Source organism: Ursus maritimus, unplaced genomic scaffold (genome assembly GCF_017311325.1).
Source record: "Ursus maritimus isolate PB19 unplaced genomic scaffold, ASM1731132v1 scaffold_16, whole genome shotgun sequence".
Classification (NCBI taxonomy): Eukaryota; Metazoa; Chordata; class Mammalia; order Carnivora; family Ursidae; genus Ursus; species Ursus maritimus.
In genome coordinates, this window is record NW_024424008.1 from 30,010,973 (window position 1) to 30,028,971 (window position 17,999).

General features: G+C 38.2%; 1 protein-coding gene across 5 annotated transcripts in view; it reads left to right on the forward strand.

Moving 5' to 3' along the window:
* MRE11 (MRE11 homolog, double strand break repair nuclease) overlaps positions 1 to 17,999 on the forward strand; it is a 75,269-nt gene that overhangs the window by 46,134 nt on the left and 11,136 nt on the right. For all 5 annotated transcript variants that reach the window (XR_005835016.1, XM_008688361.2, XM_008688362.2 and 2 more), the window contains 4 exons: positions 2,892 to 3,111; positions 4,101 to 4,181; positions 11,802 to 11,860; positions 14,302 to 14,369. Coding sequence is in view for 4 of the 5 variants with exons in the window: in XM_008688361.2 (XP_008686583.1) it covers positions 2,892 to 3,111; positions 4,101 to 4,181; positions 11,802 to 11,860; positions 14,302 to 14,369 (428 nt within the window). In the remaining variant the exon portion in view is untranslated. The remainder of the gene's footprint in view (positions 1 to 2,891; positions 3,112 to 4,100; positions 4,182 to 11,801; positions 11,861 to 14,301; positions 14,370 to 17,999) is intronic.

A 17,999-nucleotide genomic window follows, 5' to 3' on the forward strand; every position in this document is an offset into this window, starting at 1 on the left:
TCCTTTAACAATTTTCTCACTTTAGTCTTTGATACTATTATTAGTCTGTTGAGACTGTATGTCTGTTGTTGGATCCATTTAGGTCATTTGAGTTTTCAAATTACTTAGAATTGAAGAGAATTTTGTCAAGATTCTTTTAATTTTCCCTCAATCCTTTTTCCCCTCCATTCAGATTTTTAATGGTGTATATTTGTCTTTTTTTTCCCTTTTTATTAAGTTAGTGATTTTTATCAATGTGGCTTTGTCCTTGAGGATCAGTTCTTAAATTAGTACTAATTTTAATGGATTTTTGCTTAAAATTTATTTATGATTGTATCTTTATTGATTTCTCATAATTGCCTTTGGATGGGTTTTATTTGTCCTAACTTTTTAAATATCAAATCTACTTATTTACATTCATTCTTTTTTAACAGGCTGTAAGCTTCCTTTATAAACACTGCTTTGTTTCATGTATTTTGGTATACAATATTTGTATTATTTTCTAGATTTCTACAATTTTAGTTTTATGGTTTGGAGGCAGGTGTTTTTGTTTTATTATCATTAATTTCTTATTTTATTCGTGTCAATTAGACTATATAACAGCCTTTACTATTTAGAACTTAGTTGATATTTTTCTTAACACCCCATGATGTATTAGTTAAACATTTCATGAGGTCTTGCAAAGAAGTATATATTTATTTACAGAGTAGAAAGTTCAACATACATCAATTAGATCTGTCTTATTAATTAAGTAATTTAGGTCTCCTTTTTCCCTTTAAATTTACTGTAAGAAAATGTAGTACAGCTGGTTCTTGTTATTTCTTTATGGTCTTTGTCACTGCAAACACTAAACTAGTGAATACTCAACTGTATGCTCTTAGGGGAAATACAGGATTGGGTTCCTGCCAACTACTGGTTACAACATTTTTATCCACTGATCAGTACAAACCTTTTTCATGTGTGTTTCTGTTTTAATATATATTGTTGAGTCATTGACATTGAATTTAGAGCCAGCAACCCTATAATCATAGCTGAATGAAGCTTATTGAGCACACATATTTTGTCTGTAAGGTACATCACAGCCTTCTGGGGAGTATTGGACAGCACTTCAGCTACATTGAATCACCAGCCAAAAGCACAAAAATATGAAAAACATGGCACTAAATATGCTACAGAAAGAACACTTGTTTAAAGTGTGAGAACTGAAACAGGAAGGCTGAGTGTTTCATTCGTCTTCATCTGGGAACATGTGTGTCAGGAGATTCAGAATTTTTAGCACTCTGCACAGGTCCACACATGACTGCAAAAGTATCAGGAGTATTCTGGGGATTACAAATAAATTTTGGCAAGTAGGTGATTTGCAAATACAGAATCCTGGAATAATGAGGATTGACTGTACTTCACCTGGAACAAGAAAAATGAGCTGAAATCTTTTTCTGCTATTTTTTCTTTGTATTTTTTGTTATGTTCTCTGAAGTTTCTTCTTTTTACATGGTAATGTTATGCTGAGCTCTTCATGCCATGATTAAGCTGTTACTTCCTTTAAACTGAGATCATCCTCATGCAGCTGGATTATCTCCCACCTCCCACTTCACTCCTACTTCTACCCTACGTGCTTTGTTCTCATCTCCTCATTTAGCCTTGCCTCTCTTTAGTTCATGGTATCACAGAGAGCTCAGAAATGCTCCACCTACCTATTCTTAGACCCAGAATTTTTTATTCTAAGCAAGAGAGACTAGTCATGGTCACTGAGGATATATAGATCCGTTTTACAGAGCTCTATACTAAGACTCTTCTCTACCTTGTTCCTTAGGTCAGATATTCATTATATCCATTAGTTCTTCAGAGATTTTGTGTTTTGAAGTTGGAGCTATTTTCTAATTTTATTGAGAATATTATGTCTCATTTCTGTTCTCAACTACATTTTGATTGGTTTAAGGGAAGCACCCAGGGCAGCATTGCTTTTATTTTATTTTTATCTGGAAAATCTGTATTCATTTCAGAGTTAAAATATTTCATTAAGTCTCAAACTTGTCTTTTCTAGGCAGTTTCTTATCAAATTAAAATTTGTGGCATATTCTTGGTCCTAAGCTTTTTATTCTTTTCTAGGCCTTCAGTTGTTATATTCTACTTAATTCTTTTTATCTCGGTTTTGTTTTCTTTAAGATTTTATATAGTTATTTATTTGAGAGCACAAGGTGGTGGGGAAGAGCAAAAAGACAAGGACAAGCCGGCTCCAAACTGAGCATGGAGCCTGATGCAGGGCCTCATCTCACGACCCTGAGATCATGACCTGAGCCAAAATCAAGAGTTGGATACTTAACCAACTGAACCACCCAGGCGCCCCTCTTTTTATCTTCTTATTCTTAATTTTCCTTAATTTTTATAAGAGATTATTGCTCATGATTTTCTGATTATAAAGTAATATTTTAGAAAACTATATTGTAGAAAATTTATAATATTTGTAAATTAGAAAACAAGAGCACCGTGAAATTTTATCACCCAGAGATAACAGCCATTTTTTTGTAACCATTTTTCTTATTTATTAAGAGCCCATTGTACAGAGTAGCTCAAATGATGACAGTCTATTACAAATGGTGATGTTGAATTAGGGGTGATTGCCAGTATTCTTACCTGTTCTAAAAGTTTTGATTCTGTGAAATGTTATCGTTCTCAGCACACCTTTTCAAAAGGTCTCATTTTACAGATAGTATGGCAGATTGATCTGACAAATCATAGGAATTGAATTTGATAGATGGGGGAGTTCTCCTGCTTGGCATTTTTATAGCATGATTAGTGAAAATAATAGTGTAGACAGTTTCATGATATTAAATGTTACCCGAATGACCAGATTAATGACTTAGGATGCTGCATTATCTACTAATGTGTATTTTCTCCACTTTCCCTCTCAGGCAATGACAAGGGCCAGAGCCCTCAGATCTCAATCTGAAGACTCTGCTTCCGCCTTTAGCGCTGAGGATCTTATGAGTATAGATTTGGCAGAACAGATGGCCGATGACTCTGATGAGGATGTCACAGCAGCAGCCAACAGAGGAAGAGGCCGAGGAAGAGGCCGGCGAGGAGGAAGAGGGCAGAGTTCAGCCTTGAGAGGAGGGTCTCAGAGAGGAAGAGGTTAGCATTAAGTACTGGCTTTCACACATATTCAGACTTGGCAGTTGAATGGGACACACAGGACTGTATTCCTGTCGTCAAAATTAAGTTATGCAGTTTTCTGAAATTTTGTTTTTATAATGCGTAAAGTCACTCCTTAATACAGTTCTAACGTGTATGTTTATTTAAATAAATTTTAATGGCCACGTGCATGTAATGTTTTAATGACTCTTAACATTTCTTCAGGAACTTCACTACGCTCCTCTCACAGTACCTTTTGCGTACATTTAACGTCTTATTTACTCTCACACATATAAAATAATAGGCAAATATGAGCTGCTGAGGAAAATGACTACCTAATGACCATTGGCAGCAGAAAGAAACTCCAAGTCATAAACATTATTATTTTTTTACTGTCCTAAGATACAAATGCCCACATTCATATGGGCATTTATGGCTTCATAAAATTTGTTCAAAAAGAAAACTACCCTAAAACAATTTGATCTCTTAAAGCAGTAATTAACATGAATTGCCATCATTATATTTAACGTGGGACTGTTGTCATTGAATCATCCAAATAATAGAAAATTGGTTATCCAGTGACTTCCTGATGCATTGTATAAATTTGTTTCTAGGAATATTTTTAAATTGTTTTTATTAAATATTTATCCATAGGAATTTTAAGCTGGTAAAATAGTACTTGAAAGTTAAAAATTTCCAAGGAAAGAGATCCTCATACTCTGGTGATAATTTATTTTCATTATCCTTAAAGTTGACACAGTGTTTCCTTAAATTTTGAGTGGAAGAGTATGAACCAAATGTGGTTTAAGTATAGTTTTTTGAAAGTTGATTAGACTATGTGTTTCTTGTTATATATGTCTTTGACTTCTTATACATAAACTATGCTTTGACATAACTTTATTTACATTTCATTTTGGCATTGTCTTAAAAAAAAAAAACCTTGGCTACTGATGGAATTGTATAGTGACCGCTCATTATTCTAACAATAGGCACTGGTCTAGAGACTTCTACTCGAAGCAGAAGTTCAAAGACCACTGTGTCAACATCTGGAAACATGTCTATTATAGATGGTGAGTATGGATTACAAATGATTATCTAGCAGTTATTTATAAATCCCAACATAGGAAGACCTAGGAAATCCTCATTAGGAAACCTTGTTGGTTTGTGTTGCCATCGCTGGGGAGTCAAAAGGGTTATTAGGATTACAAGATAAATTATTCTTTAAAAGGTCTTTGCCATTCATAAGCTATTGAAGAGGGTGAACCTTAAAAATTATTTTTTTTTAATCCCATACTTTTAGACAAATTTGATTATTTCCTTCTTATAGAGGAGGGATCATGAAGACAGAAAAGTGAGTCAGTTGGTCAGTATGTCAGCAATGATCAAGAGAGAAAGTGCTGCTTCTTAGTGTAGTGTTTACTTTCTTATGCTGCTTTTCTCCGGCTCTGTGGTTAGCACAAGGAAGTCCTATGATTTGTATTTAAGATGATACTCATAATAGCTAATGTCTATGAAAGAGTTATTGCATGTTTCTCAAAGCTCTGTGGTTAGATATTTACATTATCCCTGTTTTACAGAAAAGGGATCAGAGACTTTGAAAAGATAGCAGTTTACCCATGGTCTCACAACTAGTAAATTTTAGAGCTTGGGTTAATCCCACATTCCCCAGACTCCAGAACCAGTGGTTAACCACTGTATAGTTGACCCTTGAACAGAATGGGTTTGAACTCCGCAGGTCCACTTATATGTGGGGTTTTTTTGATGAATACAGTACTGTAAATGTATTTTCCCTTCCATATGATTTTCTTAACATTTTCTTTTCTCGAGCTTACTTTGTTATAAGAATACAGTGTATAAACAACATACAAAATAAGTGTTAATCAACTGTTTATGTTGTCAGTAAGGCTTCCAATAAATAATAGGCTATTAGTAGGTAAGTTTTAGGGGAGTCAGAAGTTACATGGGGATTTCTGGACTGCGCAGGGGTCAGTGCCCCTAACCCCTGAGTTCAAGGGTCAACTGTACTGCTAGTTTCCAGAGCAGGGTAAGATTAGAGACCTAGCTACTGGTTCTCAGTAGAGAGGTCTTTGCATTATACAGAATAATGTATCTAATTAATGTGGAGATAGAGTAAACCGCCACAGAAGGAAGTGAATTGTGACACCATCAGAGGAAGTCTTTGACATTTATTGGTTGGCAACTGACATTGAAGGAAGGATACAAACATCACATCCAGTAAATGACTCTTTGTTGTTGTTGTTGTTGTTGTTTTAGAGTTCAACAATTTATCAATAGTACAAGTCCAGTAAATGACTCTTAAAGAAACTTATTTTTTTTAATTTTTAGTAATTAATTTTTTAAAAGATTTTATTTATTTGACAGAGAGAGAATGATCACAAGCAGGGGGAGCGGCAGAGGGAGAAATGCAAGCCTTGATCTCAGGGTTGTAAGTTCAAGCCCTGTGTTGGGCTCCATGCTGGGCATGGAGCCTACTTGAAAAAATAATAATAATAATTTTTAAAAGTTCTGTTGCTGTATTTTTTTTTTAAAGATCTTATTTATTTGACAGACACAGCAAGAGGGAACACAAGCAGGGGGAGTGGGAGAGGGAGAAGCAGGCTTCCCGCCGAGCAGGGGAGCAGGGAGCCTGATGTGGGGCTCGATCCCAGAATGCTGGGATCAGGGCCTGAGCCGAAGGCAGAAGCTTAACGACTGAGCTACCCAGGCGCCCCTGTTGGTGTATTTTTTACTAAGTGATTATTCAGTACTTGAGGAGAGCCAACCGAGATTCTCATCTTGACTTCAAAAGCATGTTGTCTTTTAGAAAGTGGCGTCCAAAAAGGTTCTCTCCCATTCTTGGCAGGAGATAAAAAGCAGAGAAGGGGAAAAATAGGCAGCATAGAAAGGATCCAGGCAGAGTTCAACATGGAAGAGCCTTGTGACTTTGAGCAAATCACTCAGACTCCTAAGTTCGTTTACATAAGAGACTACGTAGTGGGTTGTTCTGAAGATGAAAGGCAGAGAGTCTGGCACATAGTAGGCCTTTACAAAATGTTACTTATTAGAAAAAAAAAACAAAAACAATGGGAGATAGAAAAGCAAGGTGAGGGGCGCCTGGGTGGCTTGGTCCTTAGGCATTTGCCTTCGGCTCCCGGGGTGATCCCAGAGTCCTGGGATGGAGCCCCACATCAGGCTTCTCCGCTGGGAGCCTGCTTCTTCATCTCCCACTCCCCCTGCTTGTGTTCCCTCTCTCGCTGGCTGTCTCTCTCTGTCAGATAAATAAAGTCTTAAAAAAAAAAAAGAAAAGAAAAGTGAAAAAAATACGTAGGGTTCCATGTTAAGTCACCAGACGTTGGTTAGCATATGACACAAAGGCATCCCCCCCCTTTACCTTCCCCAAACTGCCTTTTTTTTGTCCTGGCTTAACTATTTTATGTTAAGCTTTCCTTGGCACCAGTGGGCAGAATTAATCACTTAAAGTGAATCTTTGGGCTTCCATTTTGTTGTTAAGAAATGAACTATTAGTTAACTTGCTTTTTTTGTTTGGAGTAGTCAGTTTTTTCCTCCAGCTGGCTGTCTTTGGTGTTCTCTGGTTTCACTGAGGAATCTAGGTAGGAGATTCTTTTTATCCTGCTTAGGATTTATTGGACTTCATGAAACTGTGAATTGGTATCTTTCATCATTCCTAGAAAATCCTTTCTCTGTGCTCTTTCTCTCCTCCCTTCGGAGTCTTCAGTTAAATAAATGTAAGAATCACTCTGTCCTCCCATGACTATTAATCTCTTGTATTTTCCCTTGTTTTATCTTTCTGTGCTGTATTGATCTTCCAATTCACCCATCTGTTGTTGTTTTTTTTTAAGTAAACTCTAACCCCAACATGGGGTTCAAACCCATGACCCCAAGATCAGAAGTCACTTGTTCTATGGACTGAGCCAAGCAAGCCCCCCTGCCCATCTGTTCTTAAAACTGTCCTTTGAATTTATTTTCATTGTTTTTGATGGGGTAGGAATTCCACTTATTTCTTTTGAAATACGCTGTGTGATTTTTAAAAATCCCTGCAGATGTTTTTAAGCATATGTATGTGCATAGTAAGGATATTTGTTCTGTATTCTGTGTCTAATAACCCAGTGTCTGAATGTCTTTGGCCTCTTTTTATTGTCCGTTTCTGATTTCTCTTTCTTTTGGTGCTCATTTATGGTGACTTGTTTCATTGCATGTTTGTTATCTATTGTCCCTAAGAATGATCAGGAGGAATAATTTGGGATCAGGGATGAAGTTAAGTTCCCCCAGAGTCGATGCATATTTGTTCCTCCAGGCTTCTAGGGACACCGCAAGTCTTGGGCCACATTAAACTACGTTTAAATTTGTGACTTGAGGTTCGACCAGCTGATAATGCACTTGGAAAATCCTGTTTACGTCTGCTTCTCTCCTTAACCATTGGGGTCCCAGCTTAAGGTAGGGAGGAAATGCATCAGGCCCCCCACCTTGAGCCGGCCTTAACCTGTGGTAGCTCTTTCCCTCTCTCTACAGAGCTGTCAAAACCAGTGTGAACATTTGTCCAGGTCAACAGGTCTCCAGGGAAAAGGATTCTGCTTGCCTCTGAGTTTGAGCTTTTCTTCTGTTTTGGCCTGTTAATTATTTATGTGATGAGCAACTCAGTGCCATTAGAATTTTTTTTATATGTTTGATGAACAGTTCGAGTTGCTTTGAGCAGCAGTGTTTGTCTGACAACCTAGCCCACAGTAAACAAATAACAGAGGTTTTACCTTTATTTTCTTTCTTTAAAACTCACATGTGGCTGCCTCCTTTGCATCTAGAACTTTATATCTCATGGGCTTTTTGTGAGCATTGTTTTTTTCACATTCTACCCTCAGCTCCTTTCAGAACTACTATGCCTGTGAGACTTTTCACAGATATTCTTTCATGAGCCCTGCTGTGTTACCCATTGATAATGTGGAAGAAAGCTTCTGTTTGTATAGAGAAAACAAGAGACTAGTTACAGTGCTTTAAAATGTTCACAAATAATCCCTTTTTTAAAAGTAATAATATTCATTTGCAAAAAGTAAGCCAAATTAATATGAAACTTAATTAAGATTTCCTGAGTTATGTTTAGGAGAAGATCTGATTGTGGTGCCTTTTGTAGCAGATGGTGTGGTTAAGAACCTGGGCTTTGGAGTTAGACCTGGTATGGTCAGCCAGCTCTTCACTGGCTGGCTCTGTGCCCTTACACCACGAACAATGGCAGAACAGGGGCGGAGTCATTCTTTTTCATCATGGTATGGGTAGTGCCTGGCTGTAGTAGATACTCATTAAATAGTTCAGAATGACTGAGTAAAAGTTACTTAGAGATTGGATAGCTTTAAGTTTAAAAGCATGCTTCTAAAGTCAGCCATTGGCTTGAATTCTGACTTCTTGATTTACTGGCTATGTGTCCTTCAGAACATTAATTAGGCTTTCCATCTTCAGTGTCCTCATCTGTAAGTGGGGTGATTGCATTTATCTCATTGGGTTTTTTTGAGGATTAATGAGAAAATATATGTGGACTATTTGGCGTAGTATGTATACGTATTAAGCCCCCAGGAGGCGTAAACTGTTTCTTTCTCTTCCATAAGCTTCAGATCCTCAGCTGTAAAATTGGCAGTGTAGTACTAACTCCACAGAGTAGTCACAAGTATGGGTGAACTCATGGGTGAACTCACACATTACTTAGCACGGGATTTAGTAAGAATCCAAAGAATGATTGCTGCTATTAGTATTGTGGCAGTGTTTAAGATAAACTTATGAAAATGGATGTTTTATAAATATTAGTCTAAATTTGTCTTTTATGTAAATTGATTTGGTCTGATGGTTTACAATTGAACTGTCTCTGACATTGGGACTTTTTTTGAAAAGTGAAATAGACTTTTTTTTTTTTTTTAAAGATTTTACTTATTTATTTGACAGAGGGAGAGACAGCCAGCAAGAGAGGGAACACAAGCAGGGGGAGTGGGAGAGGAAGAAGCAGGCTCCCAGCAGAGCAGGGAGCCCTGTTGCGGGGCTCCATCCCAGGACCCTGGGATCACGCCCTGAGCCGAAGGCAGACGCTTAACAACTGAGCCACCTAGGTGCCCGTGAAATAGACTTTTTAACACATACATGTAAAACATTTCTATTAGGTTAGATTTGGTGTTAAGTTTCTGACAAAATAACCATGGGGTACTAACTATAGCTACTGTAACGTTGGGACAAAAGCACCTTTAAAACTGAAACTTCCAAATCCCTATTGTAAATGGAGGTATGAAGAGAGCTATAACGGTATGATTCTATTATTACAAGCCCGTGGAGTGTAGAGATTTATTATTGTACTGGAATTTTATTGGGAACAGTAGATATTACACTTCCAGCCAGCAGCAGTTGTAAATAAGAGTTGACAGTCCAAATTTTTCCCTTGAAGTTTGTCTGCGGAGGATGGTGACTAAGTGCGTAGTCCCTTTGAAGGCTCTGCGATTGCGTGTAGTTTATCGTTGCCTGGCCACCGCTGCATCTGCGTCTCCTGCCACTGGCTACGTTATTTGAATACCTGCTACTTCTAGGCACTTGGCAGAACCGTTTCCGTTAACCACCTCTTTTTATCTTTGCAAAGATTTTCTTTTATGAATTATTATTAACACTATTTTATGACGTAGGAAAGATGTTAGGGTTCGAAGCCAACGGCCCGGAAAGAATTCTTGAAATGTCTTTGGTGCAAAAAGGTGGTTTTATTAAAGCACAGGGACAGGAGCCGTGGGCAGAAAGAGCTGCGGAAAGCTGCACGGAGATCATGAGGAATGGCCCATTATATACTTTCAAGTTGAGAGGGGGTTGGGGATAGTGTAAGCCTCCCAGGTATTTTGGAAATAAGGTTTCCAGGATCCTCAGGGGGCTAGCTGTTGTTAGGAAAGGTCATTTATTACTGTTTAGTAAAAACTCCGTCATGAGACCCTTCAGATGTATATTGGTGGGTCATACACTTGGGGGATGATTGCCAGCATGTATCTTGGGGAACAGAGATAAAGAAAGTTTCCAAAGGAATTTATCATAAATCATAAATTTAGGCTAGGGAGAACAATTCCTGAGTTTTCAGACTGCAAGAATTTTGGACTTTGTGGGTTTCTTTGAGCTTTTGGCTTTTCAAGGCCTTTAGTCTTTTTTTCTCCTCTTGCTCTGTTTGGTTTGGAGGTTGTCTTGGGGGAAAACATTATTTTATTTAAGAAACTGGTAAGGCTTAGGAGAAAATAAAACTCTAATTGGCAGTTTGAAATTTATTCTAGATTTTAAATATCTACACCCAATTCAGTGTGGGGGGAGTGGGATAGGCTGGTGGGTTGCCTCACGCCACTAAGCAATTCTTGGACATCAACTGGGTTTCCTACAATTTGACTCAATTCTGACACTGTCTACCCAGAGGTAGTATCAGATTCCACAGGATAAGAAGAGCTGAGTTCCACAAAATCGCCTCCCTCCAGTTCAGAGGCTAGTCACAAATCTAGCTGTGCTTCTGGCTGACTGGCTGTCAATCAGTTTCCCCTAATTCCCTCTTTGGGTTTAATTAATTTGCTGGGGCGGCTCACAGAACTCAGGAAACTGGTTTATTCACTAAATTACTGGTTTATTACAAAGAATACAAATCAGCAGCCAGATAAAGAGATACAGAAGGTAAGGTTGCAAACAAAGGACTTGTATCCTCAGAGAGTTTGGGGGCCAGCAGCCTGGCATGTGGAAGCATTCTGGTTTACCACCTCTAAGCTTGCCAAGCCCCTCTTTTAGGTTTCTATGGCAGCTTCATTACCATTAATTGATTAAATCATTGACTATTGGCGATTGAATCAACCTCTGTCCCCGTGTCTCCTTGGAAATCATGGGGGTGGGACTGAGTTCAACCTCCATTTCCCCATTTCCTGGTTGGTTCCCCTGGCAACCAGCCCCCAGCTTTAGGTTTGGTCCAAAAGTCACTTCATTAACATAGCAAAAGACATTTTCCTGGCTCTTAGTACTTAGGAATTTCCTAGGGTCTTAGGAGCTCTGGCAGAAATGGGGACCAAGACCAAAGACATATTTCTTATTAGAAAATCATAGTATCATGGTTTTGATCTTGGGGAAAGTAAAGGGTTAGCTAAACTTCATGTTCATAAGTTTTTAAAGCTGAAATGTAAAGATTTTAGTGGGAAGTTTTATCATAGCATAAACGATTACGCTGTTTCCTAGGATTTCCTCTTCTTTCTTAGATACTGAATATGGCTAACACAGTAGAGGAGAATAAGAAAGCTGTTAGTGGAACCACATGGCTCCTAATATAGCCACAGGGAAAGGTACTGCCAACTGTAAGAGAAAGAAGACATGAGGAGGCTTACAATATATTTGGAGTTTAATCCATTAGATTTTATCCTTCATGTAGTTTCTATAAAATATTTTTAGTGTAGGTGTATTTATGAACATCACCTGTCATTATATTTGAATAAGCCAGGAAATCAGGAGACTAGCAGCTCGGCATTGATTTATTTGAACATATAATTCCACCTCCCTTTAGATTTTAAAAAATATAAATGTTTTATAATTGGCGATCATGGATTTTTATAGATAGAGCTTGCAAAATCTTCAGCTAAAGATACGTACAAATTTTTCTCAGTTATTTTAAGAATAACATGATGGATGTTTATTCTTTCACATTATAGCCTTTAAGTCTGCAAGACAGCAGCCATCCCGAAATGTTGCTACTAAGAATTATTCAGAGGTAAGATAAAAAGTTTTATAGTTGTGTGTTAATAATTTATGCTCCCCGCCGCATTATGAATTGTCAATTCTTTGATCTACAAAGTAAATAAAAGAAGAAAAAGTGGGGAACATTAAAGCTGGAAAGAATTTTATGGATTATCCAGACGAGGGCTTCTAGGATTTTTGTTTTTGTTTTTAAATACTGTATCTCATGATTAGAAATCCATAAGTGTATGTTTCCAGTAATATTTTCATGGTTAACAGTGTTGAGCCAAAAAGGTCCATGCATGAAATAGTAATATTGGAGACTGGAGTTCAGTGCAGACAGAAGTCTTATTTAAATCTGGCTTCCTTTTGTTACTTCTCATAATACTGTGGCTTGTTCGCTCATGGCTGGAGCTAGCCTCAAGACAAACTAAGCAGTCAGAGTGAAAGGACCTCTGTCTTAAGCTCTAGATTTAACATATAGGCCCTCTGCACTTCCTTTGGATTCCAAGATTTTATATGGTCTTGATGCTTCTATTACCTGCCTTTCAAGACCCACATGTCTTTACGCCTAAGGCAGTGCTCTTGCTTCTGTGTCAGGGTTTCTCAGTAGCAGCACTATTGACCAGATAAGTCTTGGACCAAGTAAGTCATACTGGGAGGGGCTGTCCACTGCAATGTAGGGTTTTTAGCAACATCTTATCCTCTGCTCTCCAGATGCCAGTAGCAGCCCCCCTAATTATGACAATCAAAAATGTTCTCAAGATATGTCCATGTTTCCAGAATAATAGTTATTATCACCTCCAGTTGAGAATCCGTGTTCTATATCATACCTGCCCCAGCAGCATTTTTCTCAAATTTCATTCTTCGTCTCTGAGTATGTGACACAATTGACCACCCTCCTTTTCCGGGAAACTTCTCTTTTCTGATTCTCATTTTGTCATTTTATCTCCCTTAAATTCATCTCCCCCCCCACCCCCACCCCTTCTTCCTGTTGTTGCTGATATGTGGGTACCAGTGCTAATAACTTTTATCCTGAGCTCCATTTTATTATTTGTGTTCAACTGTTGCCTGCTGTCACTTGCAGATCATCTAAAAGCAAAATCAACACATCCACAAGGTAGCTTCTTTTCTGGATTTTTCTCTTGTAAGGAAGGAACATGAGTTCAGAAGAAACAAGTTGTGCTAAACCAGCTTTTTTTTTTTTTTTTTTTTTTTCATTTTTTGATTGTGGTTACACAGTGGTAGATTGGAGGAGTGTTGAATACATTTGATTCCTTCAAGGCACATAAGACAATCTTCTGATAGTTTTATGACAAAATGCAGAAATATTGGCTGGATTCATAGCTTCTTGGACAACTACATTTAACAATTTTTTATTAATAGTTCAATGTCAGCCTGGAGGGGGAGATCTCAGGTGCTCTTTTTTCACTGTTTTGTCCTTGGCCTCATTCATTAAAGACATAGCAAATATATGTATTAAGTGTCAAGATAACACAAAATGTAGAGGGATAAGGAGTATTTTGGATGATAGAATCAAGAATAACAAATATCTCGGGGTGCCTGGGTGGCTCATTTGGTTAAGCGTCTGTCTTCAGCTCAGGTCACGATCCCAAGGTCCTGGGATGGAGCCCTGCATGGGGGGGGTGGGTCACTGCTTGCAGGGAGCCTGCTTCTCCCTCTTCGCCTCCCTCTGCTGCTCTCCCTGCTTGTGCTCTCTTGGTCACTCTCTTAAATAAATAAAATCTTAAAAAAAAAAAAAAAGAATTAACAAATATCTACTGGGACCTAAAACTAACAAATGGTGTTTAACCGGGATAAATGTAATAGAAAGATAGATATCCAGTACTTCCCACATGGTCTTACACCGAATTTTAAAGTGGAAATGGAACACTAATGGTCTGACTCCTCACTAGAACCCAAGAAAACCCCAGGCACTGTGTGCACATGACCCTGTGTGAGTCACTCACCAGTCAGTTTAACCGCATATTCCTCTAGGTACCCCTGCTGCCGTGGTGTCCAGAAGAAAAGTGAGCTCAGACATGTATAGAATACCATTTGTGATTGAAGAGTGACACTGGAGGGAGGTCAGGCTAAGCATCAGGTTGTGTTTGTTTTTTTTTTTTTTTAAGATTATATGTATTTATTTGAGACAGAGAACATGCATGAGCAGGGAGGAAGAGGGAGGAGCAGAAGGAGAAGCAGACTCCCTGCTGAGCCGGGAGCCTGACACAGGACTCCATCCCAGGACCCTGAGATCATGACCTAAGCCAAAGGCAGACGCTTAACCAACTAAGCCACCCAGGTGCCCCAAAGCTTCAGTTTTAACAATTGCTTTTTATGTGGCTTCTGCTCCCTTTTCTGACTTTATTTTTGTATATTTAAAAAAATGTTTTTTGAGATGCAACTATTTATTTTTATTTCAGATAAATTCTGTTCCCCTAAAAACTAGTCACTATTTTGTTTTTCCCTTAGGTGATTGAGGTGGATGAGTCCGATGTGGAAGACGACATTTTTCCTACCACTTCAAAAACAGAACAAAGGTAGGTGCAGTGATTTTCTGCAAGAAGAAACCTCTGAAAAATTTAAAATTATCCAGAACTCTACCTGTACGTTTTTCTATGCCATAGGAGTTTAACAGATTTATTTTCAACTGGTCACGTAAATAGAGAAGTGAAAAATAGAGCAAAGGCTCGTTCATAGAGGTGATGCAGCATTATTGTAGGTGTTTTCCAATGAAACTGAACCTGTAATTGGTTTCCTTTTGCCTTTATTACTCAAGGATTTTCCTGATGGAGTTCTGTGTTCTCTCTAATTAACAGGAAATAGTTTCGTGTTTTTTTTTAATATTTGATTTCAGCTTCTCTTCTTCATTATCACATTTTTACATACTGAGTTACACAGGGTGCTGTGCCAAACACTAAAAAGAGGACCACATTGATTTTTCCTGCCTTTGGAGTACTTGTGTGCTTTTTCCCGTCCCTTTTGGGTTTTGCTATTCTTGCTGTTAAGCCTGACTTGAAGCACTGTTAGCCTTTCTCTGTGTTAGTATTTTAGGTGGACGCTGCTTAACTGAAGCTCAGTTAATGAAAATTTCTATTTAAGAAAATAATCAGGAGCTTGTTTTTTCTAATTTACTATGTGAGCATTATATTAGGTCTGATGGGGGACAGAATAAATGTTTTAACATGGTTACTGCCTTTAGGTAACTAAGTTATAGTGGAAAAGAGAGATGAACACATTTCAATCCATTAAAGGATGATTAGTCAGTACATAATTATGTGTGAAATTTTATGATACAGACTAGGTGTGAGTGCTCATAGTCCCTTGGAAAACAGAGCAAGAATTATGGGCTATGAAAGAAGAAAAAGCTTTTCTAGAGGGAGTGACATTTAGCTGAGGTTTTGGGATAGGAAGCATCTGTAGGAGAGGGGTGGAGGAGGACAGCCTAGAGTAATGACCTGAGCTGGAGCTGTTAGCAATAAGGGGGAGAATGAGAAAAAAACTCTACCTCAGTTTTTCTCACCCTTGTTTTCATGATCTCAACCTTGTTTTTATTACCTAAGGATAAAAATTAAATTAGATTTAAATTAATTAAAATAAGAGAAATAAATACTAAAGAATGAAATTTTGCTGGGTAGGATTGAGCTTGGGAAAGGCCAAAACCATTGTAGTATCTCAGATTTTTCACCTAACCCATCTCCTAGAACCACTTTTCTTCCTTGGGTGTGATATTGACCCCACTGAAAATGTAGGCTTTATGTGAATTAAGGGTCTGTGTTGGGAAAATTGGTATGTGTAGTTCCATATCCATATGTTTATTCAGTTACATGTTATGCTAGGAGTTAGGGGTAGAAATATGGAAGAAATGTCTCCTTCCTTCAAGGAATTTCCACTTTAGCAGTATGCTAATTACAAGGCACTAATAATCCAACAAAGTAAATGTTTTATTCAAGTGTAATGAAATCTAAAGGGAAGTGACACTGTCTTCTAGAATAGGTCATCGAAGACTTCACAAAGAAGGTAGGTAACATTTGGGGATATTCAACAGGTGTGTAAGAATGTTTAAAAGAAATTGTCCAGGAGGAAGAATTTCTTCTGCATTTCAAGGTCTTTCTAGCTGGGCGGAGAACCAAATTGACACGAGACAGATTGATAGGAGGAAATCAAATTTAATTTCGTACATAGGGGGAATCCACACAAACGTGGAAATTCCTAAGACAGACAAAATGAGGTATGTATGTCATTCTGAACTAAGGAGAAGGGGGTGTAGGGATCTTGGACATTAACAGGAAAGAAAGCAATTCACAGGAAGATGAAAGAGAGTAAATGCTTGGTAAACAAATGTTTACCACTCAGAATCAGTAGGACAGAGAGGACTTTGATCAAACCAAACAGCCTTGCTACGTTCCTCCCTGTCTACCATACCTAGTTCATAATGTAGTTACTTATCTATGGTGATCACTCTCTTCCTAGAACAGGTCCCAATATCTAAATCCTTTATATAGGCATTGGAGGGGAAAGTAAAGAGGTTTTTCTGAATCTGCTGAGTTTTTATTGCTTTTTAACTCAAAATAATAGTCATGCCAAAGTAACCCATGTTGGGGTCGCCTGCCCGTTGGCCCCTACAGAATTATCAGGGTGCAGCAATAAAGAGTAATGTCACAGGCCACAGACATCTGCTTTGAAAGGGAGATCAGGGAAGGTCTCTGAGGTCAGGTTTAAGCTGAAATCTTACTGAGGGACTTGGCCTTGCAAAAAGCAGAGGGAAAAGCACATATGGAGTCTCTTTCTCTCTCTCTCTCTCTCTTTTTTATTAGTTTGTTTTTTCTTTTTAATTTAAATTCAGTTAATTAACGTATAATGTGTTACTGGTTTCAGAGGTACAGGTCTGTGCTTCATCAGTCTTACATAACACCCAGTGCTCATTACATCACCTGCCCTCCTTAATGTCCATCACCCGTTTACTCCATACCCACACCTCCCTCCCCTCCAGCAACCCTCAGTTTGTTTCCCGTGATTAAGTGTCTCTTATGGTTTGTCTCCCTGTCTGGGTTCTTCTTGTTTCTTTTTTTTTCCTCTCTTCCCCTATGATCCTCTGTTTTGTTTCTTAAATTCCACGTATGAGTGAGATCATATAATTGTCTTTCTCTGATTGACTTATTTTGCTTAGCATAATACCCAAGGTTTCATTTTTTTTTCTGATGGCTGAGTAGTATTCCATTGTATATATACACCCCATCTTCTTTATCCATTCATCTATTGATGGCTATCTGGGCTCTTTCTGTAGTTTAGCTATTGTGAACATTGCTGCTATAAACATCGGGGTGCAGGTACCTCTTGATATCACTACATTTGTATCTTTATAAAAATATATCCCCCCCGAGATATGTATATGCATATATATATACATATACGTATACATATACATACACGTATATATTTGTAAGTACCTAGTAGTGCAGTTGCTGGGTCATAGGGTAGCTCTATTTTTAACTTTTTGAGGAACCTCCATATTGTTTTCCAGAGTGGCTCCACCAGCTTGCATTCCCACCAACAATGTAGGAGGTTTCCCCTTTCTCCACATCCTCACCAACATCTGTCTTTTCCTGACTTGTTAATTTTAGCCATTCTGACTAGTGTGAGGCGGTATCTCATTGTGGTTTTGATTTGTATTTCCCTGATGCTGAGTGATGTTGAGTGTTTTTTTGTGTGTCTGTTGGCCGTTTGTATGTCTTCTTTGGAGAAATACCTGTTCACGTCTTCTGCCCATTTCTTGACTGGATTTTTTGTTTTTTGGATGTTGAGTGATAAGTTCTGTAGAGGTTATGGATACTGGCCCTTTATCTGATAAGTCATTTACAAGTGTCTTCTCCCATTCTGTAGGTTGCCTTTTAGTTTTGTTGACTGTTTGCTGTGCAAAAGTTTTTATCCTGATGAAGTCCCAGTAGTTCATTTTTCTTTGGTTTCCCTTGCCTCTGGAGACATGTCTAGCAAGAAGTTGCTGTGGCCAGGATCAAAGAGGTTACTGCCTGTGTTCTTCTCTAGGATTTTGATGGATTCCTGTCTCACATTTAGGTCTTGCATCCATTGTGAGGTTATTTTTGTTTCTAGTATAAGAAGGTGGTCCAGTTTCATTTTTCTGCTGTGCCTGTCCAATTTTCCCAACACCA